Below are 25,055 nucleotides of genomic sequence, written 5' to 3'. Positions count from 1 at the left end.
TCCTGTCTGTTTTGTTGTTGTTTGCCTATTGTTTGGCTTTCGTTGTCCTCTTTGGCATCTCTTGCCCTGGTTAATACATTTCCAGTTTCCAAAAAAATTAATCGTTGGCTTTGAAGTGTGGCTATGAATTGGGTCTCTCGTTGGGTTTGACCCATGTTGTTGTTGAATCTGATTCTCAGGCAACCATTTCATGTTTGCGGGGAACAATCTCTGATGGAAGATGAGAGGTTTTTCCTATTTTAGCGAAGTGTTTGAAGCTTGGGGAAGCCTTTCAGGATTCTCTGGTCTTGGATTTCAAGATTAGCCAATTTGACGGCTAACCATTTGGCATCGCGTAGATGTGTGGAGATGTGTGATGTGTCTTGGGTTGATCTACCCCATCTTTGCTAGTGCATGTACTGAATAATGATGGTTTACCTTGCCCGTCTTAATTTTGTGTTGGGGGTGCAAGGGGGGACATTTCGAGCTTGGCTTCGAATGTCGGGTTTTCTACCCCTTGTACTTCCTGTCTGTTTTATGGTTGTTTGCCTATTGTTTGGCTTTCTTTGTCGTCTTTGGCATCTCTTGCCCTGGTTAATACATTTCCAGTTTCCAAAAAAAAAAAACTAAGATGTTTGAGTTGGTTTGGTTTTTTTGTACTTTTGCAAGTCAAACCAACCTGGTTTGGATTGGTTTGGTTTTTTTGTATTTTTGTCAAATAATCACGAGTATTTAAGAATATAATGTCTCTTTTGCCCTTATAGATTACACAAAAGTAAGGGCATTATTGGCTTTACACGTTTCATATAGGCTTTCAACTCCGCTTTACTCCCTCACAAGTTCACAACCACAGTAAAACAAACACAACTCCCATCCTACGTTCGCACGTGCGGCATTCGAAAACAAAATTTTGCACGTGCTTCAAACTGTGACGGCCTTTTGCGCCAAAGCCCTAAACCCACCGCCATGGCTCCAGGCCAAGGACGGCCGAACAACTCCATGAAAAGCCCTAACCGCCAATTCTCCGCCGGCAGCGGCAACGGCAACGTCGATGCCCTCGCCACCAAGTAAGTACCTTTAATCTCCTTACTTTCTGTTTGGCTGCTCAGAAAACCCGAAAATGTTAAAAGGTCTTTGATTTTTTAATTCTAGGAGGAAAGCGCTCGCGCAGCACAGGAAGTCCCTCCCAATCGCTTCTGGTATTATCTGAGACTCCAATTACTTTAATTAATCGTTTTTGTTTCTGTTTAGTGATTGTCCTAGGAGTGTAATTACTGGTGTTGTTTGATTACTAGTTGAAAATCGGCTAATCGAGGAGGTTCGGAAGCACGATACTTTGATTATTGTTGGCGAAACTGGAAGCGGAAAAACAACACGTATGTAGTCTTTTTATATATATATATATATATATTGTATAAATCTACGAATATGTATTTATGTGCAGATTGTTTTTTTTCTTCGAATTTCTGTATTTATTTGATTTTTGTAGTTCCGAGCTTTCAGCTCGATGTTGTTTTTCCTGTGGTATAATCTATTCTTTGTTTCTCTAGAATTACCTCAGTTTTTGTTCAATGCTGGGTTTTCCGGGGACGGGAAAGTCATTGGGGTAACTCAACCTAGGCGTGTGGCTGCAATGACTGTGGCAAAGCGGGTTGCTGAGGAATGTGGCGGTAATTTGGGTCAGAAGGTTGGTTACTCCATTAGATTCGAGGACGTGACTTCTAGTTCAACACGGATCAAGTACATGACAGATGGATTGCTGCTGAGGTAAATCTATGAATAACTTGGTTAGGCGATATATTCTTTCTCTGAGACTTCCATCCAGAAGCTTCATTAACATGCTTTACAATCATTTCTGGTGCATGTGGAGAGAGTTCTCAGTAAGAAAGTCGCTTTTCGGTTGGTGTAAAACCACGTTGGAGTCTGTCTAGATGTAGACTTTGGCTTAGTTATATGATTTTTATGAACTGATATAACGGTTGGAACACTTTCAGGGAAGCACTATTGGATCCATATCTCTCTAGGTATTCAGTTATAATTGTTGATGAAGCTCATGAGAGAACTGTCCAGACAGATGTGCTACTAGGCTTGCTGAAAAATGTCCAAGATGCAAGGTCAAAATCCCTCAACAACCTCCAGAATACTAAAAACCAGAAAACAAACAATGACATGCAGTCGAAAGAAAACGGTGCTCAGGGCTTCCGTTTTCTCAAGCAATACCAAGGAAGGACCCCGTTGAAGTTAATTATCATGTCCGCCAGCTTGGATGCAAAAATTTTCTCTGAGTACTTCGGTGGTGCAAGAGCTGTTCACATCCAAGGGCGACAGTTTCCCGTGGATATATTTTATACACATCATTCTATACAAGATTATCTTGATGCTTCATTAACCACAATATTGCAGGTATTTGGTGCCCTTCATCAGTATTTGGTGTTAGATTAATCTGGAGCAGGTCCTGATTATTCCTAAATAATGTACATGTTCTTATAATATAACTCTATTTATATATCTGTGGTGTTAGATTCACCTGGAGGAGGGCCCTGGTGATATACTTGTATTTTTGACGGGTCAAGAAGAAATTGAATCTGCAGAAAGACTTGTCAAAGAAAGACTTAAACAGTTACCAGAAAACAGTAAAAAACTAGTAGCTGTTCCTATATACTCATCTCTTTCGTCAGAACATCAAATGCGAGTTTTTGCACCAGCCCCTCCTGGATTTCGTAAGGTAACTTAATGATGTCCATTAGCTTTTGTATATGAATAGGAAGCATCAAGATATTTTGTGATTGTTGCATAACAAAGTTTCAAGTGAAGAGCAAATATGACCCCCAAGATATTTACAATCACTTACCTCACCCCCTCAAATTGTCTAATTGTCTACCCATTTGGTTTGAGTATCTTACATATTTGTTCGTGTAAAGTTGTTCTTTTCATGAACTTGATCATGGGGAATTAAGGTTTATGATGTATATTCATTTGGTGATCTCTAATAATATTACATTGTTCTGTTAGGTAATATTGGCAACAAATATTGCTGAGACATCATTGACAATATCTGGAATCAAGTATGTTGTAGATCCTGGGTTTGTAAAAGCACGTTACTATGATCCAAACAAAGGGTTGGAATCATTGGTTGTTGTTCCAGTTTCAAAAGCACAGGCTCTTCAAAGGAGGTAAATAGTTGGTCAGAGGGGATCTAACAAGAATTCTTAAAAATAAAATATCAGTTTCGAGGACAATTGAAGTTATTAATTTATATTTATGTTTTTATCAAAAAAAAAAAAAAAAACTAAAATTATGTTATACAAATTTTTAGATTTCTTTGCCAGCTCATTTTGTAAACACTTTATACAGTGCAATATCATAAAATTAAATTTACCTGTGGATATTTGAAGTGTTGAACTGATGCTTAAGACCATATAACTTTGTATGACAAATGCTTTCATTGTGCAGTGGGCGTGCTGGAAGAGAAGGACCGGGGAAATGCTTCCGCCTCTACCCAGAAGATCAATTTGGCAAACTTGAGGATTCGACAAAGCCAGAGATCAAGCGATGCAACCTCTCTAATGTCATTTTGCAACTTAAGGCGCTGGGTGTTGATGATATCACTGGGTTTGACTTCATAGAAAAACCGTCGAGGTAAAATCTTTGATAGGTTTTGTTATTTTTTTGTTTCTTATGATGCCTTTTGTTGCTTGATGGTAGAAAGCAAGTGGCAGCTTTATTTGTTTTTGTCAAGCAGTTAGTTCTTCTAATAAATATTGATTTTTTTTATCTCCCAGAGAATTTTATCATACATGAATCTTATTTGAACAGGTTGGCTATTGTCAAATCACTGGAGCAATTGTTCGTACTGGGTGCTTTGACAGACGACTGCAAATTGTCAAATCCAGTTGGAATCCAAATGGCTCGCCTTCCCTTAGACCCTATTTATTCAAAGGCTCTAATCGTAGCAAGTGAATTCAATTGCCTGGAAGAGATGTTGATAAGTGTTGCAATGCTCTCGGTGGAATCAATATTTTTTAATCCCCGTGACAAAATAGAAGAGGTATTTGTGTATGAATCATTTACCTATCTGTCTCCTGTTAATTTCTCGTAGATTATATATAGTTTGAAAGTGGATTAGAAGTATTCTTGAGATTTCATTCTCTCTTTCCAATTTCTCCCACACAATATAGTTAAATATAATCTTGTTACTTCACTGATATGAATGAAGCTATATTAGTGTAGTTATGCTTCTCTTTTCATGATCTCACAATACGGTGAACTGTTGTCTTATACAATACTACTCTAACTTGTTATACATCCTTCCTGTTGTCAGGTGAGAACTGCGCAGAAATCCTTTGCCAGTCCAGAGGGAGACCACCTCACTTTGGTTAATGTATATCGAGCATCCAATGAGTTCTTGGAGAAGAGATCAGGTCTTAGTAAAGAGAAGCGTGAAAAAGCATTCCGGAAATGGTGCAAGGATAATTTCATTCATAGTCGCTCCTTGACAAATGCTCGTGACATTCACAGGTCGGCTATTTTTCTTACTTGTTGAGCTATAGACATGTTTCTGCTGGTCTCACACAATCAGACTAGATTTTTTGCCCCTGTTTTGGAAGATCGGTGTGTCTATTATGGTGTGGATTGAAGTAATTGGCTTCTCTAAGTGTAATAGATGTTTGTTTGCAGACAAATTCGAGGGCATGTTGAACAAATGGGTCTCCGTATCACCTCTTGTGGGGATGATGTGCTTCAGTTTTGCAGATGTCTTGCCGCTTCTTTCTTCCTCAATGCAGCTTTAAAGCAGCCTGATGGAACATACAGGTCTTGAACTTACCTTGACATGTTTTGAAATTCTTTTGGTTGGTTTCATTTACGTTTCGAAACTTGTACCCTTGTATGTATATTATTTAGTTCTCTCTTGGAATCATGTACGATCTCTCACAGTTAACTAATCAAATGACAGGGCTTTAGCAAATGGTGAGGTGGTTTCTATCCACCCGTCTTCTGTGTTAAGAAATAGACCAGAGTGCCTAATTTACAATGAACTGGTCGAAACTAGTAGAAAATTCATCCGCAACACAACTAGAATCGACTTTTTGTGGTTAACTGAGCTTGCTCCTCAATTCTATGCCATGCAGAATTGAAGGTAGTGCGAAGAGGTATGCTTATTGGATTATTCGGAGATGCCATTGTTGTCTGCACCATCTGCAGTGAATTTTTTCTTTGTTTTTATGAAGTTTTTACTAGTACCATAGTACATGCAGGCATGGCTCAGATGATTCGTTTGAAAGCTCTACTGCCATTCGCTGTTTTTTTTATGCCTGATCCTGACTTGCAACAAAATAAGGAGTGGTTGCAGAATCGGTGGCTTGGACGTCTGATGCTGGCATAGCGATGTTGTCTAATGTTGAGATAAGTTGACTGGTTGATTAGTTGCTCAGAGCCTGGACCATGTGGTCCATCCGCCGCCTACTCGTGAACTAGAGCATTCTGGAAGAGCTTAATCCTGTCCAACCAAGCAGCCCCCTGCAACGGCTTCACAATTGCAACATGACGTGACGAGAAGTGCTGTTGTAGCGTTTGGTTGACATGCTGTCGATGCTAAGCATCTAAAGCTAGCTAAATCCATGTTGGATACCGTTTACTTTCTTCAGGTTTCCTACGCATTGTTTCAGCGAGATTGCAACTTGAAACTGTTGATACAGATGGTAGTGATAGGTTAACGATGACGAGAATTACGCCATAACGATGAACCTGAACTTGAAAACAAGATACAGGAATATGTATACTGATAAAGTCCAATCTGTTTGTTTTCATCATACAACTGATGAAGTCCAATCTGTTTGACTTGCAAATTGTTTGATATTGAAGCTAATTTTTGTGTTCCTTGATCCAAACCAGGATGTTGCACTGGCATCAGTCTCAATGAGGCCAACCCCTTTTGCACCAGTAACAGAGAAGCTCTCTCTTTCCGACGAGAATTACGGCGGCGTCAGGCGGTTTTTCGTATCAACACAAGAAGATCGTGCGATAAGCATTTGCCTACAGGAGACCATGATCGAACCCACCCGACCTTTCGCCGGCCACACATTAGCTTTCTCTTCCATGCAGTTCTTCTAACATGTCCGAATTACGCCGAAATTGTCGACATGTCAAATCTAATTGTGTTGGACCATATGTTAATAATACCGTTAATTTTTTCAAAAAGAAAAATAAATTCTGACATGTTTCTTTTGGGTTTTTTAATCGTGAGTTGTTGGAAATAATGTTATAATTTCCAAATTGTTGTGGGTGGTAAGGGTGGTGGCGGTGGGGAGTTGGGGAGGTTAAAACCTGGGTGATTGAGGTTTGAAGAGATAATGTGGCTGGAGTTGCTTATTCCTAAATTATTATTATTTTCTTTTTTTGTTTGTTAGGTGTAGAAAGAGAATTATTGGGCACATTTAGAATTTCAAAATAAAAAATAATAAGTTTGGTGTAAAAAAAAGATAAATGGGTTTAAATAAAATTTCCCTTTACTTTTTCCTGGTAGGATTTAAATTTGTGAACATTGAAATATTTATAAAATAAAATCCGAATTCCTTAAAAAAAAAAAATTTAACGAAAAGTTATCGGTACTGTTTATTTTAACGAAAAATCATATTTTTACACTAAAAAACCAATCATAATACTATTTATTTTACCTTTTTTTTTGTTATTTTCGTTAAAATTCAAAAATTTTAAATTCTGTTTTTTTCTAAAAAAAATATAATAATAATAATAATAAATTTGAAAAACAGTGACAGTGTATCTACACTCGCATTTCTATATAACGCATAGAAGTGGCGTGTGGTCTTGCCGTCCGTCTCCAGTAGCTCAACACTCTCTGCTTCCACAGCTCTCCGTCCAGATCTGATCCCAACAACCAGGTACCCCACGCGCCGCTTTCTCTAACCCTAGATCTCTGCCTCCCTTCTCGGATTTTGATTTCCATGTTTCAATCGCTGCGTTTCGCTTTCAATTCCTCGCTTTTTTTACCCGATTTTACTGTGTGCTGTGTTTGATTTGATGCTTTTCCTGATGAATAATTTTGATATTTTGATCGCTGGATTTTTTGGGGTGAAAGTGTTTGTTCGAGTTGGTAGAACGATGAGGTGCATTTCTTTTGTTAGATCTATATATATGTTCTGATTTTTTTTTTTAGAATGTATATGTTTTGATTTGTGCTGGTGTTTGACGAGGCGTTTCTTTTGCTTCTGATTTTTTGAGATTTATAGGATGAACAGTTCATCGTGGATCTGTCTGTTCGATTTTCATACCGAAAAGCTTTTGCTTCGAGGCTACATTATGTTGAATTGAGCTTCCGTGTGTGTAATTTAGCTGAAATGATCAATTGGGTTTTAAAATTTGTGAAGAAAAGATTAAAAATTGAAGAGAAATGGAATTGTTCGGCCTACCAATGTCGAAAGTTTGAGCCTTGAAGTTCATGGTGCAGATTCTAAGATTTTTGTTTCTTCCATTTCGTTCGAATTTGTTGTGCATGGTATGTTTTATAAAACGGAATTACCATCATGTAGAGTTGTTTGATTTCAAAGAATTTTGTTCGGATTTATTGTAATTGTTCCTGTTGGCACATAGCTTTTGGTATATTTTCTTGAAATATTTGTTCTTTTTCCGGAATTCCACTCTAAACATTTGTTACTAACACTAGAGTTCAGGGTATCTGTGAAGAAGTTGGAGAACATGGGTCGCGGAGTTAGCAGCGGTGGGGGTCAGAGTTCTTTGAACTATCTTTTTGGGAGTGGAGAGGCTCCGAAACCAGCTGCCAACAATGCTCAAGCTGCGCCAGTTCCAAATGAAGGGAGGGCTGTGAGCAATGAGCCTGCTTCCAAGCCTACTGCTCCTGCTCCTCCTCCTGAACCAGTTGATATCACCAAGGCTATTCCTGCTGGTATCCATAGCACCTCCACAAACAACTACATGCGTGCAGATGGCCAGAACACCGGAAACTTCATTACGGTATGGTTCTTCTCATTGTCTTCTACAAATAACGTTACGGTTGTTTCTGATGCGTATAGGCTTTTAGACAAAACCTAGTTTACTTACGCGGTTACAGATATAGCCCCGTGAATCCCCAATTTCTTCTTTAATTTTGAATTTGTTATCGAAATAGTGTTGTGTTTATGCTGCAGTGAAGCCATTTTCTCTAGAAAGTAGTTACTCGTGTGAAATCCGATCTCCAACGGTACAGTGACAACAGTTTATATTTATGCTGAAATTGGCATTTTCCTCTTCATTCCTCCACCCTAAAACTTGTCTCTCAACTGAAAACATTGTTGTTGTAACGTTCTCGTTCTGTTTTATGCGCAATCTCTGTTTACCGATGTTCTTATTGATTTTCCTTGTGTGCAGGACCGACCCTCGACCAAGGTCCATGCTGCCCCAGGTGGTGGATCTTCTCTGGGTTACCTCTTCGGTGGACCAGGTGGTAACTGAGACAGACATGCCCTTCGTAACGTTGAATTTTGTGAAACCTCCATGCCGGACGAGGCAATGCCTTCATCCTTTTTATATAAAACAATGGAAGTCTTTGTGGATTCTGTCATGTAATATAGATCTTGTGGTTGTTTGGATCATTCAGTCAAGAATGATCTATTTAGATGGATAAACCATCTGATACAGGTTTCGTTTTCATCGACAAACCAAACATTTCCTAGTGCATATTTCGTGTTACCTGTTGTTTTGTCACTGATTCATTTCTGTTTTCCATTGATACATGGTCATTTCTGTTGTTTTCTAAAGTTCGATGATGATTGGAAACGCCGTGCCTGGCCGGGGACAGGCCTACGGAGCGCGCGGTTGCATTTATCGGTTGCATTTTTCTGCAAAACGAAAAGCGTAAATTTAAGAGGACAACGAAATGCTCAAGAATTTTACAGTTTCTCTACCAAACAAGCTGAAGCAGCTGATGATCAGGCTTGTTTAGGAGGAGCAGGGGCAGGAATTATACCCCACTTTCTCCGAACATAATCCAAATCCTCGTGAAAGTGCTGCTCGTAATACACGCACATTAGATCTGTGCACTGCATTCCAGCTCGGACGGCCCAAGGGAAGTAGTGTTACAACAACAACAACAACAAAGCCTTTTCCCACTAAGTGGGGTCGGCTATATGAATCCTAGAACGCCATTGCGCTCATTTGTGTCATGTCCTCCGTTAGATCCAAGTACTCAAGTCTTTTCTTAGGGTCTCTTCCAAAGTTTTCCTAGGTCTTCCTCTACTCCTTCGGCCCCGAACCTCTGTCCCGTAGTCACATTTTCGAACCGGAGCGTCAGTAGGCCTTCTTTGCACATGTCCAAACCACCGGAACCGATTTTCTCTCATATTTCCTTCAATTTTGGCTACTCCTACTTTACCTCGGATATCCTAATTCCCAATCTTATCCTTTCTCATGTGCCCATACATCCCACGAAGCATCCTCATCTCCGCTACACCCATTTTGTGTACGTTGATGCTTCACCACCCAACATTCTGTGCCATACAACATCGCTGGCCTTATTGCCGTCCTATAAAATTTTCCCTTGAGCTTCAGTGGCCTACGACGGTCACACAACACGCCAGATGCACTCTTACACTTCATCCATCTAGCTTGTATTCTATGGTTGAGATCTCCATCTAATTCTCCGTTCTCTTGCAAGATAGATCATAGGTAGCGAAAACGGTCACTTTTTGTGATCTTCGCTAGATTGCTCCGGTCATTAGTGTGGATAAGTATATAAATGGATAGAGATAGGAAAGCAAACACAAGATGTACGTGGTTCACCCAGATTGGCTACGTCCACGGAATAGAGGAGTTCTCATTAATTGTGAAGGGTTTACACAAGTACATAGGTTCAAGCTCTCCTTTAGTGGGTACAAGTGAATGATTTAGTACAAATGACATTAGGAAATATTGTGGGAGAATGATCTCGTAGCCACGAAACTTCTAAGTACCGGAGTGTGGTATCGTCTTGACTTGCCTTATCTGTCTCATAGGTAGATGTGGCATCTTCTCTGGAAGTACTCTTCCTCCATCTAGGGGTGGTATCTGTAACTGGTGGAGATGCACAAGGTAATGTATCAATTTCACTTGAAGCTTACTTGTAGTTTCATGCTTGGTCAAGCGAGATACAAACCATGTAGTAGGAGTCCCCCAAGTCGCCGAGCTGGGGGATCTGCTGAAAGAGGTGACAGACAAGGTAAGCAATCAGAGCTCCGGCTGATTGTTCACATTCTCCCTATCTTGCAGGCAACATGAAGGATAAAGAGAAGAAAAATGAGGAGAGATGATATGGGATACTTTTGCTTTTGAAGAAGTAACTTTCCACAGGCTTATTCTTGAACTGGGCTGGAGGGTTTTCTGGTTTCCTCTAGAGTATAAGGCCGACTGAAGAATTTGAGGGTCAAAACAAGTCCATCAAATCTAGAGTACGTTCGACCCTGCTGATATGGGATACTTTTGCTTTTGATAGAGTAGTGGATGTATCGGCACGTGTGCTGTTACGCTTGTCTCCACATGCTTCCTTGTATCCTTCTCACTTGCCCTATCTGTTCCTCAGGCAGATGCGGTATCTTCCCTGGAAGCATAAGATGTTGAAGATGAGTACTCGAGAGCAATGCCAGGTAAGTAATCAGGTAAGGGGTTCCAGGCAGTCAGTTCCTGGCTGGAAGCTTGATTCCAAGTGTTGACTGATTGCTCTCTTTCTCCTTGTCTTGCAGGTAAGAACAAGGCCAAAGGAAAAGACAGGGAAAAAGCATGATATGGGATACTCTTGATTTTAACCCTGATGATATGAGATATTCTTGCTCTAGTATAGCTTGTTTACAGAGGTATTATCGGGGGGAAAGAAAGCTGAATATTTCGAAAGGCTTTGTTGGGAGTGCCCTCTCAGATAAGAGAAAGGGTTGAGCATTTTTGCAGGTCTGCCTGTCCGTTAGGGATGGAAGTCGACATATATAGGAGTCTCCCTAACATCAAGTAATAATGTTATTCCTTTACCCTGCTTGGTTATAGCACGGTAGTGGGAGCTGCCAGCTTCACATGTTTTAACTCTGTCAGAGCACTTTGAAAAAGTGGTTTGTGGTATCTGGAAAGCTGATGTTGCGTGTGAAGATTACAGACCTGTCGGGGGTCTGGCTCTCGAGATTCGGAGAACGATGCCTCTTCGATTTTTGAGAAAGCAATCCTGCTGGGGGTCTGGCTCTCGAGATTCGGAGAGCGGTGTCTCTTCGATTTTTTAGAAAGTAATCATGTTGGGAGTCTGGCTCTCGAGATTCGGAGGGCCGTGCCTCTTCGATTTTGGAGCAAGCAATCTTGTTGGGAGTGTTTTCTCGAATGTGAGTAAAGGTTGGACATGTTTGCTAGTCTACCTTGCCACGAAGCACAGAGGTTGACACACAGGGACTTTCCAATTATCCAGCAGTGGTACTGTTCCTTTACCCTCTCTTCGATTTTGAGAAAGTAATCATGTTGGGAGTCTGGCTCTCGAGATTCGGAGGGCGGTGCCTTTTCGATTTTGGAGCAAGCAATCTTGTTGGGAGTGTTTTCTTGAATGTGAGTAAAGGTTGGGCATGTTTGCTAGTCTACCTTGCCACGAAGCACAAAGGTTGACACACAGGGACTTTCCAATTATCCAGCAGTGGTACTGTTCCTTTACCCTCTCTTCGATTTTTGAGAAAGTAATCATGTTGGGAGTCTGGCTCTCGAGATTCGGAGGGCGGTGCCTCTTCGATTTTGGAGCAAGCAATCTTGTTAGGAGTGTTTTCTCGAATGTGAGTAAAGGTTGGGCATGTTTGCTAGTCTACCTTGCCACGAAGCACAGAGGTTGACACACCGGGACTTTCCAATTATCCAGCAGTGGTACTGTTCCTTTACCCTTGTGGGTAATAATATGGTAGCTAGACCTTCAAAATTTATGTGTCTAAACTTTGTTAGTGTTGTTTCTTTGCAATTCTTTTACCCTTCTTGGTCATAGCGATGTAGTGGGAGCTGCAAGCTTCACGTGTCTCAACTTTGTCAGAGAACTTTGGCAAAGTTATCTGTGGTACCCATGAGCTACTGTTGCGTGTGGGAAGTGGGTGATTGAACAGTACGATTCATGTGCTTTCTACTTCGCCAGAAATCTTCGACAGAATGCCCATAATTTCCGCAAAACTGAGTGTGCGTGTGACAAGTGCTGACAAGGCTGGAAAAGTAGGTGCCTCTTCGATTTCTGAAATCGGCCCTCGTGGTCTCTGAGCAGCCCAGCTTTTGAGAAAGCAAGCCTCTTCAATTTCTGAGATCGGCCTTTGTGGTCTTTGAGCAGCCCAGCTTTTGAGAAAGCAAACACCTCTTCGATTTCTGAGATCGACCCTCGTGGTCTCTGAGCAGCCCAGCTTTTGAGAAAGCAAACGCCTCTTCGATTTCTGAGCAGACGCCTCTTCGATTTCCGAAGCTTCGTCGAGTGCAGATTTTTATAGGGGCTGACATTAAGTTCCAAAGCACACTTGAATATCCACCAGTAAAAGCTCCATTCTTGCACTTCTAAGATCTTGATTTGTCCGACATCTTCTCTCTTCAACACCTTTGAAAATGTCTGGCCCCTCCGACCGTCGTTTTGACTTGAACCTTGTTGAAGAGGCAGCCCCGCCTTCTCCAGACAACATATGGCGCCCATCCTTCGTCTCCCCTACTGGTCCTCTTACCGTTGGGGATTCCGTGATGAAGAATGATATGACCGCTGCGGTAGTGGCCAGGAACCTTCTCACTCCCAAAGATAACAGACTACTTTCCAAACGGTCTGATGAGTTGTCTGTTAAGGATTCTCTGGCTCTCAGTGTTCAGTGTGCAGGTTCTGTGTCTAATATGGCCCAACGCCTATTTGCTCGAACCCGCCAAGTTGAATCATTGGCGGCTGAAGTGATGAGTCTCAAACAGGAGATTAGAGGGCTCAAGCATGAGAATAAACAGTTGCACCGGCTCGCACATGACTATGCTACAAACATGAAGAGGAAGCTTGACCAGATGAAGGAATCTGATGGTCAGGTTTTACTTGATCATCAGAGATTTATGGGTTTGTTCCAAAGGCATTTATTGCCTTCGTCTTCTGGGGCTGTACCGCGTAATGAAGCTCCAAATGATCAATCTCTGATGCCTCCTCCTTCTAGGGTTTTGTCCAGTACTGAGGCTCCAAATGATCCCCCTCCGGTGCCTTCTCTTTCTGGGGCTCTACCGACTACTGAGACTTCTCCTAAGCAACCTTTGTGAAGGCTCCCTCTTGTTTGTTTATTTTGACTCAAGTATATGTACATATTTGTAACTTATCGGGGATATCAATAAATAAGCTTTCCTTCATTTCAACGTATTGTGTTAAATACATCAAAGCCTTCTTCGCTAAGTTCTTTGAATTTTCTTTTGTTGAAGCTTGTATGTTGAAGCTTTGTGAGTGGAGCATATAGGTTGAGGTAGTGTGCCCAAGGGAAGTAGTGTTGAAGGAACAATTTCCTTTGCTTACCGTTGAATCTCGCCGATCCCCCTATGACGGACATCAAGCACATGGGAAGGTACATTTGCTCAAACTCTATTACCTTCAGTGCTGACTCCCCCATCAAGTTCGTCGGAAGGCCAAAAAGCGTGTGCCAGAAGTCGTGCACCTCCCGAGCCCTCATGGCCACATATGGAAGCTCATCTGTCTCCATGAACCGCACAGGCGGTCGATCATCTGGCGAGAAGTTCCTGGATCCCATGAACTTTGCATAGGTGGCGCCAAATGTGTTTTCTGGTAGATCCCATGCATAACCCACATTTACAGATATTACACGGGGTTGCTCCAACAGTATGGCCTGCAAAGAAAGAAACACATTCGACTATGGATGACAACAAGAAATCTAGCAAGCAAATGGATTAGCAATGAAATTATGATATCTCGGACCATTCTAAGTCTGTTACTGGTGGCAAAAACAACGCAAAATAGTATACATAAGAAGAATCAGTTCGATAACAAACGCATTGTAAGTAATGCTACAAAAGCAGACGTATAACGGAAGATAACACGCACTATAAAGGTCACATATGAACCAAGAGTCACGAAGAACGTGTTACAATCAAAGAACAGAAAACTACAACACCTTCGTCGATAAAAAATAAATCAGATGGCTAAGAAGAAGCAACATGATTAGCTATGACCACATTTACGTGAACAACTTTCGTAAACATACGTAGAACATGTTATTTCATGATATCATTTTCGATTGATAGATAACCATTCTGAAATGTAATTAGTAACTAAGACGGATAAGAATAGAGAAGACGAGGTTTTACTCTGCCTTCAGGGCTCCTCTTCATTCTTTCGAGAACTCTCTCAAATGCAGGCTTCCCAGTAGTCTCTCCAAGAGCTGCAATGAGATCAGCTCTGCTTGGGTCCAGCAATGCACCCGCAGCTGAACATACCGCAACAGCCACCTGCTGCCACCGGTTCAGCCGAACACGAGCACTTCCTAACATGGCAATTCTCCGCTTTTCTTGCAATCCTAATCCTTACATGCAAATTTCAGCAACCATTTAACCTTTACACGATCAAAACAAATACAAACATGGCCTATGAAGCATTTTCACAAACAGTTTCTGTGCAAATTACTGAACATTGCATCCAATGAAACGTAATTCACAATAACGTTTTTAATCATCACAACAAAGAAATGAAGCACCCACTTTTGTGAATCACTACAGTTTCATTCACATTAATATTGGGAAATTAAGAAAATCTTAGCTAACAAGTAAGAGAGAATACTATTTGGGCAAGATCCCTGACGATTACTAGATTTTTTCTTTTTTTTTTTTAATCTCGAAAAATTGGGTAGTTAGATTCAAAGTCGAAATTATTAGAATTTTCAATCCTCAATTTTCTCGGCAACCAAACAAAATTTGAAGAAATTTGTGTTTACCTGACTCACTGAGTTAGTACAGGATGATCGACGCTTTGGGCTTCTGGGGCGGAATAAGGCGGTTGCCTTTGAATGTGAGCAGTGCCGTTGGTTTTGGTAGGAACAAGCAAGAGATATGGGTTGGGCCGGATAAATACGGGCCTGTTATTTCTTACACTGACCAATGGGCCTCTTCTTTCGTCTTTTTTAAAGTTAAATGATCTAACAGCTCTCGTTCAAATATATAACTTAAATATGCATTTTTGTGTGCACTAAAGAAAATTCAGACACTCAATTATTTTAATGTAACATTCTATCACTTTGTACTAAAAAATGAGAGTATTTTTGGTCATCGATATAAATTATGGTATATTTACACCACTCTATTCATCATTATAAACTATTAAATGAGTTTGAATTTCGAGATTCGTGTAATAGATAGACACAAATATCAAAATTCTAACTCATTTAATGGTGATAAATAGAGTGGTGAACATTATCACCACTTGGGTGATGAGCAAAAATGCACTCTCCAAAAACCATCATAAAAAAATCAATTTCGAATTATAAAAATGAACACACTATTTTAGTCAAGTGACTTTTCCTTTTACGTGATCCAACATTATTATAAATGAGAGTTTCGATTAATTTATGTATTGTTTTTTTTTTAACAAACGATATAATATACATTAAGGAGGTGGAAGCTGAGCCTAGTTTCATAATGGGCTAGCAATAATGTGATTCAAATTTATGTATTGTGTTAACCACATTTGAATATTAAATTCGTTATCTAAGATACTTGAAATACAAAAGGTGCTAACCTAGTCATGTAACTCAACATTTGTGGTTTTGATAGTGGAAGAATGAAGAGGGGAAAGAAGTCCGCTAGAGTTTGAAAATGGAATTTTTTTTTAAAGTAATGTTATTCATATCATATTTTTATACCACATTTCTATATCATCTTAGGTGGCATCTAATGTGAACAACCATATCATTTAAAAAATTTGCAAAACTCAAGGAAATGAAGGAGAAAGACTCGTATACCGCAATCATTATTTAATTAACTAGTTTTTTTTAATTATTAGTTTTCTAAATAATGAATTAAATTTAAAAATCTGATTAATTCAAATGATGTGGATGTCCACATCAAATACCACCTAAGGTGGTATGAAAATGTGGTACAAAAACATAGTATGAGTAACATTATTTTTTTTTTTAACAAATGATATTTTTTACACTAAGGGGGTAGGAGAGTGGGATCAGCCTCACAATAAGCTAGCAATAATGTAGTTCGAATTTGTCTTTGACGAGAATCGAACCTAAAATCTCTCACTTACAAACGAAAATGAATACCATTTGACTGTAATACTAAATGACAAGATTTGAAAATGTATTAAATGGCTTTGTTTTGTATGCAATTATAAATTAAATGCTGTATTTATGGGACATGGCGGGGATGTAAAAGTATGTGCCAATGCCGTTTCTGTGCCCAGTTCAATGAAATTCATCCTTACCATAAAGAAGGTGGCTTTTATTGTCCGGCGGCAATGTCTATCACGGGCGGGTTATGTTGTCCTTTGCTTCTCCCTAGATTTTGTATCTCAACTCAATCTCTTGGAGTTTCTTGTCCTTGAATTACGAATAAATCATGATTTGACACTGTTGAATTAACTCGTTAAAGATATTCATAGTTGATATCAATAAACATAAATAAAGAAACAAGTCACGATAAAGATTTTTGAACCGTTATATTAAATTATGTGTATAACGTGAAAAATCAAGTGATAAACAAAATAAGCAAGTCTTGGCTTGGCTTTTTGACAATAACTTTTAATTCCTTCAACACCTGACACCCTAAATAAAAACGGTTCATTTCTTCTCTTTGAATGCAAACTAAAATACAAGACGGACCAAACCCTAACTCCAAACTCCAACTAAACCCTAACCCGTAAACCCTAATAAGGAAGTTACAAGACCAAACCCCCCCCCACCCCTCCCCCGCCGCTGCACTTGCGCTGGGTGCTATTTGTTTTCTTGGAATTAAGGAAATCAATGTCCCCATTTTCCAAAACGGACCAAAAATGCAAAGGTTGTTGAGGTCAACGAATGCCTCTTTGTGAGGACTTTCTTCGGATACTTTTTGTGAGGATGTGAGAATTCTTATCTCGTGTTCGTTTATTGTATATCGTATGGTCAATTTTTATCAGGTATTGTTTATGTTTAATTTTAAATATAAATATTTAAAATGATTTATGATATTGCAACGTTATCATAAACGGACATAATATAAAGATTCTCGTGATCCTCACAAAGAGGATTCGAAAATGACCATCATTCGAGGTAGCAGTAAATAATACATTAATATATAGAGAGAGAGAGAGAGAGAGAGAGAGAGAGAGAGAGCTGTAGCAAAAGAGAAGGCTGTTGTTACAGAGGAGGATTGTCTGCCCTCCAAGTTTCGATGCCCTTCCATACCCTCCTGTTTTATGTGGTCACGGTTAAGACATGTTAATATTTTATATTATTTTTTTATAGAGATAATAAGATAAAAATAAATAATAATATAAAATATTAACGTGGTTTAACCGTGACCACACAATCAGGAGTGCATGGGAGGGCACAGGAACATGGAGGGTAGACAATCCTCCTCCGTTGGTTACTGGGAACTGACAAAGCAGGACGGCACCGTAAAAACTGTCGTACATACTCCACTGTACTCCTTCTTACTGGAAAAGGAAAACAGAGAGAGAAAAATCTCAGGAAATCGTTTTACTCATTGACCACTCCAATGACTCATTCATCGTCCTTGCAATCAGATTTTGTTTGTCGCGTTTATGTCTTTTTCATGTATATTAATTATTTTAGGAAAGGAAACTGTTATTAGTGTTTCAAAATTTTTATTCTACGTTCTTCATAAGTGTATTTTTGTTTTATAATTATAGAAAATTTGAAGTGTCAAATTAGATTTTTAGAGTCTTAATAAAAATTCCTTTAACAAATTTATTATGTCAAATCTGTTATCTTAACAAATTTTTAACAATTGACGGAAGTCGTGTTATTTTTTGTTGGTATAATAAGTCATGCAATAAATCGTTATGTCTGATGTTTAGATCTACAAAACGACATATTATAGGATTTTTGACGGTTATCCAATAATGAATCGACTCGTAAGCGGGTTTCTAATGTATTATCTGACAACAAACCAACTGGTTAACTGGTTGATTTGGAATCTATTAATCTATTATTATATCAATTTCACCGGGCACAACAATGCATTATTAGCAAGCTATAAACCATTTACATAATTACAATTTTTTATCCTCAACCATGTGTGCCTCAATAAAATATAACGTATTATTAAATCAAAATACGACATAACAATGAACTCGTATTACGTAAGCTGTCTCTTCGTTTTCCTTTTCTCTCTTGAGTGTATAGCAGACACGGTGGTGTTGGTGTTGCAGGTACACAGCATGCGCCACTGCCTCACTTGCTGCCATTTGGTGCAGACTGCAATCTCTGCTGCAGCTATCTTTCTTTCTAGGCCACAGCTTTTTGCTTGTTCAACACTTTATAGAGTGCATGGGGCTTTCTGTACTTCACATACACGTCACCACTTGAAACCAAACTAGTATTTTGCATTCTGGTTTCTGGCCAGAAATATTTTAAACCAACAAAACTAGTTGGGAAATGCAAATCCATACGATGTATATTGATTCTCTATGTTATAGAAGGACCAAAACTCATCAACGTTGTCCTTTTGGGGTAATTTTGGTTTACAAATTCCACCAATTCAAATTAACGACAATAGTTGCACCGACCTCAACACTCAATAGTATCTTGTTATGACATTCAGTTAGTGCATCAAAATGTTATGTGACGAACGTGTTTTATGAATGTTTTCCTTGAAAACATAGTGTTATATCACGTTATCCGTTTGCTCAAAATGTACATCATCTGCCTCGTTGGTTTTTAAGTCCATGGAAATGCAAGGGGGTGTATTCTTTGACATATAGGTGGTGTGGCACTTCCACTTCACACTTCATAATACAGTGTTCTTATGTATATATAGATAGACGTTTACTATTTTCTTAACTGAAATCAATTATTTCTATGTTGTAGCTCTATAATTTGAATTGGGTCAGGGTTCGAATCCTCCTCGCCCACAGCCATCTCTCCCTACTCGTAAAAGTATCACTCCCCTAGTCGCTACGAGATAAAAAAAAAACTTCAATGAGACAGCTTATCATGTCAATAAGATCCATGTCATTCATTACGCAAATATCCATCGACAAATATATCAATACAATCTCAATAATTATATATAATCCTATTCTCCCTAGGATTAATAATGGACTAATCGACATTTGTTTAATATATTCACTATTTAACGAACGAAACCAGAACGACGTTGTTTGCCTCCATCGGTTTCTAATACTTACACGTGTCCTTAATTTTGAACGTAAATACCGTTCCAACGGTTGCCCTTCCCTCTCTCGTTACTATAACTAGAACAAAAGTGCATTTCGAAAGACGTGGGACCCTCCGTGGTGGGCTCCATCTCGAGAATCGTAATCGGATGGACGGGACGCATCTACGATTTCGAAATTGATTCTTGGTCGACCAGAACCGTCCTCTTTTAACCCCAGTCAAGTTATCTTTTTACCACGGTTAAACTCATCCCACCAACTTCATCTATTTAACTACCCCATTTCACGCTCTTCGTCCCCTGTGCTTGCTCTTCTGCCTTCGTCTCTCCCACTCTGAAAAAAACCGCTCTCTAAAACCCTAATCAAAATGTCTGTCGAAAATCACCTACTGTTCGTACCCAGGTCGGTTCTTCACTCCTCCGTTCTGGGGTTCGAGGCATTTGCCTGTTTTCTGCTCCTCACGGCGGTCTGCGCCTTCTGCCTCGCTCCCGGCGGTTTCGCCTGGGCTCTCTGCAAGGTACGAGCCTTCCGGGCGATTCCGGGTCCAACTGGATACCCGTTCATTGGGTCGCTCACGGTTTTCACTGGGTTAACTCGTCACCGTGTGCTCGCCAAGTTGGCTAAGAGCTTCAAGGCCGAGTCTTTGATGTCTTTCTCCGTTGGTTTGACGCGGTTTGTGATCGCAAGCCACCCGGAGACGGCTAAAGAGATGCTGAACAGCACAGCTTTCGCTAACCGCCCCGTGAACGAGACGGCCTACGAGCTACTTTTCCACAGAGCAATGGGGTTCGCGCCGTACGGAGAGTACTGGAGGAATCTGAGGAGGATTTCGGCGACCCATTTGTTCAGTCCGAAAAGAATCGCCGGCTCCGAGGTTTTCCGACGTGAAGTGGGGATGAAAATGGTGGAGGAGCTGAAGCGTTTGATGACGGAGAACGGTGAGGTTCAGGTGAAAAAGGTGCTCCATTTTGGTTCTCTCAACAACGTTATGATAACAGTTTTTGGGCGATGCTACGAGTTCGACAAGGGCGGAGATGGGCTGGAGGTCGAGAGTCTGGTGACTGAAGGGTATGAACTACTCGGAGTTTTTAACTGGAGCAACCATTTTCCTTTTTTGGGTTGGTTGGATTTGCAGGGTGTAAGGAAGAGGTGTAGAAATTTGGTTTTGAAAGTGAATGTTTTCGTTGGAAAGATCATCGAAGAGCATCGGCTAGAGAGGGCGAAAGGTGACGACTTTGAGAAGGAAAAGGTTGGAGATTTTGTTGATGTTCTGCTTGACTTGGAGGAAGATGACAAACTCAGCGATTCTGACATGATTGCTGTGCTTTGGGTACAATTTTTACCTTTCTACTCTAATTTTACTTAATGTAGTAATATATTGCTTAGCATTCTTGTTTTTGTTTAAAAAATTGGGAAAAAAAAGAATATTTTTATATTAAACTTGTACAAAAATGAAATTAAAGATACTAACATAAAACGGTTTTACAGGTGACGATGTTCTAAGTAAAGATTTTCGCTAATACGACATTAATCACAATTAAACAACAATAAAGTGGCTTAAATAACGTGTTTTATTGTGTAGATAATCTGCCGGCAGTGAAAAATTGTGACCTAAACTGTTCTAATTGCAGGAGATGATATTTAGAGGAACAGACACGGTGGCAATTCTGCTCGAATGGATCCTTGCAAGAATGGTGTTGCACCCCGAAATCCAGACTAAAGCTCAGTCTGAAATCGACGCCGTGGTGGGCTCCACGAGAACCGTCCAGGGTTCGGATATTCCCAACCTGCCTTACCTCCAAGCCATTGTGAAGGAGTGCCTGAGGGTGCACCCACCAGGCCCTCTCCTATCCTGGGCTCGCATTGCCATCCATGATGTCTACGTGGGAGATAACTTTGTACCGGCCGGAACATCTGCCATGGTGAACATGTGGGCAATCACACACGATGAGAAGGTTTGGACTGAACCGGAGAAGTTTAGTCCGGAGCGATTCATGGCGGAGGATGTGAGTATCATGGGGACTGATCTGAGGCTGGCGCCTTTCGGTTCCGGGAGGAGGGTTTGTCCCGGGAAAGCATTGGGATTGGCCACCGTCCAGCTCTGGCTTGCTCAGTTGCTGCAGAACTTTACCTGGGTTGCATCGGAGAATTGTGATGTGGACTTGTCGGAGTGTTTGAAGCTTTCGATGGAGATGAAGAGCCCGTTGGTCTGCAAGGTGGTTCCTAGGCTTGTTTGATGAAGCTTTGTTTAGTTGTTAAACCGACCCCTGCGTAATTTAATTAGCTTGGTTAACAAGTTAGGGTAGACTAGTTTAATTTGAGTAAATCGTGGTTAGGTGTGCAAGGTTTGGATATGTTATCTGCCGTAGCTGGGGGGCTACCATATGCACAAGTTTGGGCTCATCTGTTGGGTTAAGTGCGGGTCGTTTTGGTTAATTAAGTCGGGTTAGCGTAATGCATGGGCAGCTTATTGACTGTATAATACAGTTTGGAATATATGGTAATCAAAGTTGATTAACTTTGCTAATCTTTGTATAATTATGCTATTATGTTTTATGTCCTCTAATTCTAATTTGCAAGTTGAGTTGGTTTGTGTTTGTGTTTATACAACTTCCCCACAATTTTCTACTGTGATTTTGTTTCTTGATCTTTCATTTTGTGTCGCAAGTTTGTTTACTCCGTCATGTTAGGTTAGGAACACTGTTCTATAGACGGTAGGTGGTTGTTCATTGTTCCGATTAATGCTTAGGTTTTTTAAAATTAAGGCTATCTCAAACCAAATGAGAGTTGGAGGTCTCAATTTTAGCCCTCTTGTTTTTTAATAAATTAATATTTTAATAAACACTGGAGGGCTGTATTTTTTATCATCTTCAACCGAGGGTCAAATATAACCATGTGACAAAAAATTATCTTCAACTTGAATCATATAACCAAACATAATTTATTATTTAAATTTAAAAACTTATCAACTTAATTTTATAAGAAAAACTGAGAATTTTTTTATGTTATTTAATGTTTTTAATGATTTAGAAAGTTATAGGAAAAAAAATAAATTTTGTTTAAATTAAAAAAAATATCAAATATAACGGCTAGTTGTTGCATTCAAATTTGTGGCCCGACTCAGGGTTGGTTGGCTAGGTTGGGCCAGTCAGCCCGTTGGTCCTTTGGCCATTTTTTGTCCGGTGAGGCTCACGAACCCTTTGGTCTAACCTTTGGTTGGAGACTGTTTTCTGGCTATTTTTAGTTCTCTAGACATTTCGGTATGAGATGGCCTAATCTAGGTTGCGACTCACTTAGACATAAAATATATAACTTTCATGTTGTATTTTATTTTTTTCACTAAATTGTAAGAAACTTGTTGAATACTTAAATGAACACACTTTGTATACTTATTCCCATGTTTTCATTATGTTCAAATACTTCATCATATATATGTTAATTGATTTTGTAGTTTATGATGGAATTAAACAGACACTTATTTACACGAAATATAATGGATTTACTTAAATCTGCCTATGCACTAGGCCCCAACTCACCGCCAACTAGCGTCTAACGTCTTTTAGAACCTTAGTTAGGAAAAATCGTTAATTTGGCATTTGTGAAATTAAAGTCCAAACCAAGAGAGTGAAGTTTTGAGGATGTGGGTTTTTGTTTATTTTGCTAAGTACTGGTTTGGTACTGATGTGTTTTTTATAAAAAGTGGGTATAAAAAAAAAACTGAACACAAAAAATGTTTGGTAAAAACTTAAAAACAGCTTATTTTCACAGTTTTGGGTGAAAAAGCTGAAAACGTGAAGTAGCAAAAATGACATTATTCTCACAGCACAGCAAAAACAGTTTTTTTTTTCAAAGCACAGCAATACCAAACCAGCCCTAAGTGGTTTTATGGCAGTATTTCAATTTTTTTCATGGTATAGGTTAGCCCACAATTGAAGTCCAAATGTTATACGTGCTCCATGTCACTTAATTTGTGTTTTTTATGTGTTTGAGTCGAAAATTCGCCACACAAGAGAGGTTATGTGCGGATGTGAAGTTTAAAAGAGTCTCACATTAGTAAAATGAAAAATTTTGCAAATGCATGCAAGTAAATTGAGTTACTCTATATTACAAAGGCTTATGATTGAAAACGTACTTCCTTCGCTTGGTAAAAATTAACTTTAGACATGAATTGAAAAAAAGAAGGAAAGACGAGAAAGAGACATTTGAACATACTTGACTGAGGGACCATAAAAAAAAAAATATGCCAACTTTAACTTGAGAATGAGAGTGTATGGGGGCAATTCTTGCATAACATACTAATTCACGATGTTGATGAGGAATGAGGTTCGTTTGTCGTTTTAGTGGTTTATAGTTTATGCATCTTATCGTATTTTAGGCATATATATGTCATGACATCTCCATTGTAGTAAATTTATGTCGATATATACGTGATTGTAATCGAGCAGCATGCATGATGATTGATGATTAAAGAATAAGAACCAAAGGCTGGATTTGGTAGGATGGGTTGGGTGAGATTTATATTCCTTTTCCTTTTTGAAGGATAGAGAGAGAGAGAATATATATCCATACATGGAGCAGCAGGGATATAAATGGACACAACTCCTTTTCATTTTGTAAAGGAGATGCAATACTATAGTGATTCCGATGATAATCTTTTCCGACTACGTCCCCGGCAAGTTTATGGTTCATTTTGCATACAATTATTGGAATTTTTAAAATTAATAGAAGCGGTCTTTGAGATTGTCTACTGTCAACTATTTTGGTTTTTTTTGTAAAAAATCTCGATTAAATTGAAGAAACCAGTAGTTTAAGTGAAGGGTTGCTTTGACAAAAATGCCTTCAATTTAATGGAGATTGTTCACTTCAATATGTTCATATTGCAAAGCTGTGAAATCAAAGTTAAGGTCATGTCCTGGAAACTGACAATTTTGTTTTGAGAACAACATGCTATTTTTTTCCATGCACGTTTTAGAAATATAGCCAGTTGAGCCCCCTTGAAATTCCTTTGGCGACGCATCTAGTTAAAATCTTGTTCAAGTTATTAAATTTGAGTAATAGTATTTGGCATGTTAACTTTTTCGAAATTTCTCATCACGTGACATGTGGTGGTGATAAATCTAATAATATCAAGCATATCATGGTGTCGTTGATTAGGTTACAAATATTACTAATCCAGTTGTGATTAAGGCATTTTTATTGTCCAAATGTTGTAATACGAATTTCATTTTGCTATTCATCATTTAAAGATATTTTTGTAAAAATTTCATTTTGTTATATCATTCATCATATGACGTTTTACCTAGTGGCAGAAAGTAATAATACTTATGCATCCTAATGCAAGTTAGACCCCCATAGATCATCATTTCCTCTAAGATTTAACAATTTAACCCACTAACGCAATCGTTTAGACCCCCACAGATCATCCTTCCCTCTAAGATTTAACAATTTAACCCACTAACGCAATCGTTTATTAAAAAAAAAAAAAAAAAAACTAAACTAGAGATTGTTTTAGTGCTACAAATATATATATATATATATATATAATATATAAAAACAAATTGACCGTATTTTTGGGGGTGCCTATGGGGATGAGTAGCAAGGCGCGTTACCTAAACATGGGCTTTTCAAGTCCTTTAAAAACGAATCACGTTCGGCCCAAATCGGAAACACTATTGAGCCCAAGAGCCCGAAAACATCATCGTGCTCGACAGCTGGTTCCAACTGGTTTGCATCCACT

At 39.2% G+C, this 25,055-nt stretch overlaps 4 protein-coding genes across 8 annotated transcripts; 3 read left to right on the top strand and 1 right to left on the bottom strand.

Annotated features, from left to right (window-relative positions):
- Window positions 1-804: 804 nt before the first annotated feature.
- On the top strand, window positions 805-5,808 carry LOC126607417 (pre-mRNA-splicing factor ATP-dependent RNA helicase DEAH10). The gene is made up of 13 exons (XM_050274995.1): window positions 805-1,046; window positions 1,132-1,178; window positions 1,275-1,355; window positions 1,530-1,746; window positions 1,974-2,382; window positions 2,501-2,704; window positions 2,992-3,152; window positions 3,433-3,618; window positions 3,796-4,027; window positions 4,301-4,497; window positions 4,657-4,791; window positions 4,934-5,129; window positions 5,235-5,808. Exons 1-12 carry the CDS (start codon window positions 946-948, stop codon window positions 5,112-5,114), a joined length of 2,151 nt encoding a protein of 716 aa, XP_050130952.1. The 5' UTR covers window positions 805-945; the 3' UTR covers window positions 5,115-5,129; window positions 5,235-5,808.
- Window positions 5,809-6,740: 932 nt separating this feature from the next.
- On the top strand, window positions 6,741-8,682 carry LOC126607419 (protein SPIRAL1-like 1). Of its 2 annotated transcripts, none has more exons than XM_050275000.1 (3): window positions 6,741-6,878; window positions 7,668-7,968; window positions 8,362-8,682. In XM_050275000.1, exons 2-3 carry the CDS (start codon window positions 7,693-7,695, stop codon window positions 8,443-8,445), a joined length of 360 nt encoding a protein of 119 aa, XP_050130957.1. In that variant the 5' UTR covers window positions 6,741-6,878; window positions 7,668-7,692; the 3' UTR covers window positions 8,446-8,682. The 2 variants fall into 2 exon arrangements, with proteins under 2 accessions (XP_050130957.1, XP_050130958.1); XM_050275001.1 differs by having other exon boundaries at window positions 6,742-6,878; window positions 7,661-7,968.
- On the bottom strand, window positions 8,537-14,999 carry LOC126607418 (ubiquinone biosynthesis protein COQ4 homolog, mitochondrial-like). 4 transcript variants are annotated; one of them, XM_050274998.1, is made up of 4 exons: window positions 14,910-14,973; window positions 14,287-14,531; window positions 13,481-13,808; window positions 8,537-8,831 (listed from the first exon to the last, which is right to left on the bottom strand). In XM_050274998.1, exons 2-4 carry the CDS (start codon window positions 14,467-14,469, stop codon window positions 8,815-8,817), a joined length of 528 nt encoding a protein of 175 aa, XP_050130955.1. In that variant the 5' UTR covers window positions 14,470-14,531; window positions 14,910-14,973; the 3' UTR covers window positions 8,537-8,814. The 4 variants fall into 4 exon arrangements, with proteins under 4 accessions (XP_050130955.1, XP_050130956.1, XP_050130954.1 ...); XM_050274999.1 differs by having other exon boundaries at window positions 8,827-9,070; window positions 13,457-13,808; XM_050274997.1 differs by lacking the exon at window positions 8,537-8,831 and having other exon boundaries at window positions 13,297-13,808; window positions 14,287-14,495; window positions 14,910-14,999.
- A 4,622-nt stretch (window positions 15,000-19,621) lies between these two features.
- Window positions 19,622-21,856, top strand: LOC126606457 (cytochrome P450 78A5-like). Its single transcript, XM_050273851.1, has 2 exons — window positions 19,622-20,648; window positions 20,950-21,856. The coding sequence occupies exons 1-2, from the start codon at window positions 19,686-19,688 to the stop codon at window positions 21,553-21,555; spliced, it is 1,569 nt and encodes a 522-aa protein (XP_050129808.1). The 5' UTR covers window positions 19,622-19,685; the 3' UTR covers window positions 21,556-21,856.
- The last annotated feature ends 3,199 nt before the right edge of the window (window positions 21,857-25,055 follow it).

This window comes from Malus sylvestris, chromosome 16 (genome assembly GCF_916048215.2).
Source record: "Malus sylvestris chromosome 16, drMalSylv7.2, whole genome shotgun sequence".
Classification (NCBI taxonomy): Eukaryota; Viridiplantae; Streptophyta; class Magnoliopsida; order Rosales; family Rosaceae; genus Malus; species Malus sylvestris.
This window is presented reverse-complemented; position numbering and strand designations above follow the sequence as displayed.

What these genes read in the sequence shown, in the direction of transcription:
- LOC126607417 (XM_050274995.1), top strand. Translation starts at nt 946, where the DNA reads ATGGCTCCAGGCCAAGGACGGCCGAACAACTCCATGAAAAGCCCTAAC. An exon ending in CATTAACCACAATATTGCAG is followed by an intron (nt 2,383 to 2,500) that starts GTATTTGGTGCC and finishes CTGTGGTGTTAG; the next exon opens with ATTCACCTGGAGGAGGGCCC. An exon ending in CAGCCTGATGGAACATACAG is followed by an intron (nt 4,792 to 4,933) that starts GTCTTGAACTTA and finishes ATCAAATGACAG; the next exon opens with GGCTTTAGCAAATGGTGAGG.
- LOC126607419 (XM_050275000.1), top strand. Translation starts at nt 7,693, where the DNA reads ATGGGTCGCGGAGTTAGCAGCGGTGGGGGTCAGAGTTCTTTGAACTAT. An exon ending in ACACCGGAAACTTCATTACG is followed by an intron (nt 7,969 to 8,361) that starts GTATGGTTCTTC and finishes CCTTGTGTGCAG; the next exon opens with GACCGACCCTCGACCAAGGT.
- LOC126607418 (XM_050274999.1), bottom strand. Translation starts at nt 14,469, where the DNA reads ATGTTAGGAAGTGCTCGTGTTCGGCTGAACCGGTGGCAGCAGGTGGCT. An exon ending in AGAGGAGCCCTGAAGGCAGA is followed by an intron (nt 13,809 to 14,286) that starts GTAAAACCTCGT and finishes CTTTCTTTGCAG; the next exon opens with GCCATACTGTTGGAGCAACC. An exon ending in GCAAAGGAAATTGTTCCTTC is followed by an intron (nt 9,071 to 13,456) that starts AACACTACTTCC and finishes TGTTGTTGTTGT; the next exon opens with AACACTACTTCCCTTGGGCC.
- LOC126606457 (XM_050273851.1), top strand. Translation starts at nt 19,686, where the DNA reads ATGTCTGTCGAAAATCACCTACTGTTCGTACCCAGGTCGGTTCTTCAC. An exon ending in ACATGATTGCTGTGCTTTGG is followed by an intron (nt 20,649 to 20,949) that starts GTACAATTTTTA and finishes TTCTAATTGCAG; the next exon opens with GAGATGATATTTAGAGGAAC.